Genomic DNA, 1,264 nt, shown 5'->3' on the forward strand with positions numbered 1-1,264 from the left:
GGCAGGGAGCTCTCACCAGGTAGACCAGCACACACATGTGCTCCTTGGGCAGCCAGTGGAACAGGTCAGCGGGGTTGCTGGGCAGGATCTCGTCGTCGTGCAGGGTGGAGATGGTCTGGATGCACTGCTGCAGCTGCTTCAGGCACGGCTTCACGCTCTTCACCTGGGGAAACGCCATTCCCGAGGGAACTGCTCACACTCCTGCTGCTTCCCGGGTTATGGGATAGGGACACTTCCCAAAGGGTTCATCATTCCCATATTCAGGGGGTTGGTTCTGAGCTTAGGGTTGATTTAAGATTGAGTACAGCGCTTTGTGTCGGTAAAAAACACCCAGAGATGCTCAAAATATTTCCAAAATTCCCAAAAAATCTCTGTTATCTCCACCACCACACCATGGAAGCACCACAGACGCAAAAACACCACAGAAAACGTTCCCAAACGAACGGAATCTCCAAACTCTTCATTKCATTGGGGATTAAAATCAACAAGGATTTCACAATAAAAAGAAGACCCAAATGCCCTCAGGGSTGATTTTTTCCCAGATTCCCGGGGGGATGTGCCCCGTACCTGGCCAGCATCCAGGTAATGTGTGACCTGCAGCACCAGGAAGAAGACCCTGAGGGATTCCTTCTGGATGGGGTTGCCCTGCCAGTTCTCCACGATCTGCCCGCACAGCGTCAGCAGCGGGTGAACCTCCTGCAGCTTCCTCTCCATCAGCAGCAGCTGCAATCCCAGGGAAATGTCATTTTGGGATAAAGGCTCGGGAATCACGGCTGCCCAGGGAGGATGTCCAGAGCTGGGCTGGAACACCCTGGGATTGGGGAAGGTGCTCCTGGTTCTCCCAGTCCAAAGCATTCCAGGATTCTCCAATTGCAGGAATCAGAACATTCCCAATTCCCACAGCACTCCCACCCCACCASCTCTTCCATCCCTGATCACAAAACCTCCCGGGACAATCTGCAGGGATCCTTTTCTCCTCCCAGAAAAAACGAGGAGGAAAAGAAACCAAACCCACCCACAAGAACKCCAACTAATCCTAAAAATATCCTCTAGAATTAGCATGAAATAGGAAATAATTCATTTATAAAGAACATTCAACTCACCATCCCCTTGCTGAGGAGAAAGAGAGCTCTGGAATGAAATAAAATCAGTTACATTTCAAAAAAAGTTACTTAATCTACAGGAAAAAAATCTGCCTTTTTTGCCACTTCAATAGCAGGGAAAAAAGAGGATTTAGGAACCTGATATAGGAATTCCCAGGGAA

At 49.4% G+C, this 1,264-nt stretch overlaps 1 protein-coding gene across 1 annotated transcript in view; it reads right to left on the reverse strand.

The window, feature by feature from the left end:
• Nucleotides 1-1,264, reverse strand: part of MAU2 (MAU2 sister chromatid cohesion factor) — a 12,268-nt gene that overhangs the window by 7,685 nt on the left and 3,319 nt on the right. Inside the window, exons 2-4 of the mRNA XM_057385009.1 lie at nt 1,104-1,137; nt 568-723; nt 17-163 (exon numbers count right to left, since the gene is read on the reverse strand). Coding sequence (XP_057240992.1) covers nt 17-163; nt 568-723; nt 1,104-1,137 — 337 coding nt within the window. The remainder of the gene's footprint in view (nt 1-16; nt 164-567; nt 724-1,103; nt 1,138-1,264) is intronic.

The sequence above is a fragment of the Malurus melanocephalus genome, unplaced genomic scaffold, assembly GCF_030028575.1.
Source record: "Malurus melanocephalus ecotype Western Australia unplaced genomic scaffold, MMel_1.1 scaffold_771, whole genome shotgun sequence".
NCBI lineage: Eukaryota > Metazoa > Chordata > Aves > Passeriformes > Maluridae > Malurus > Malurus melanocephalus.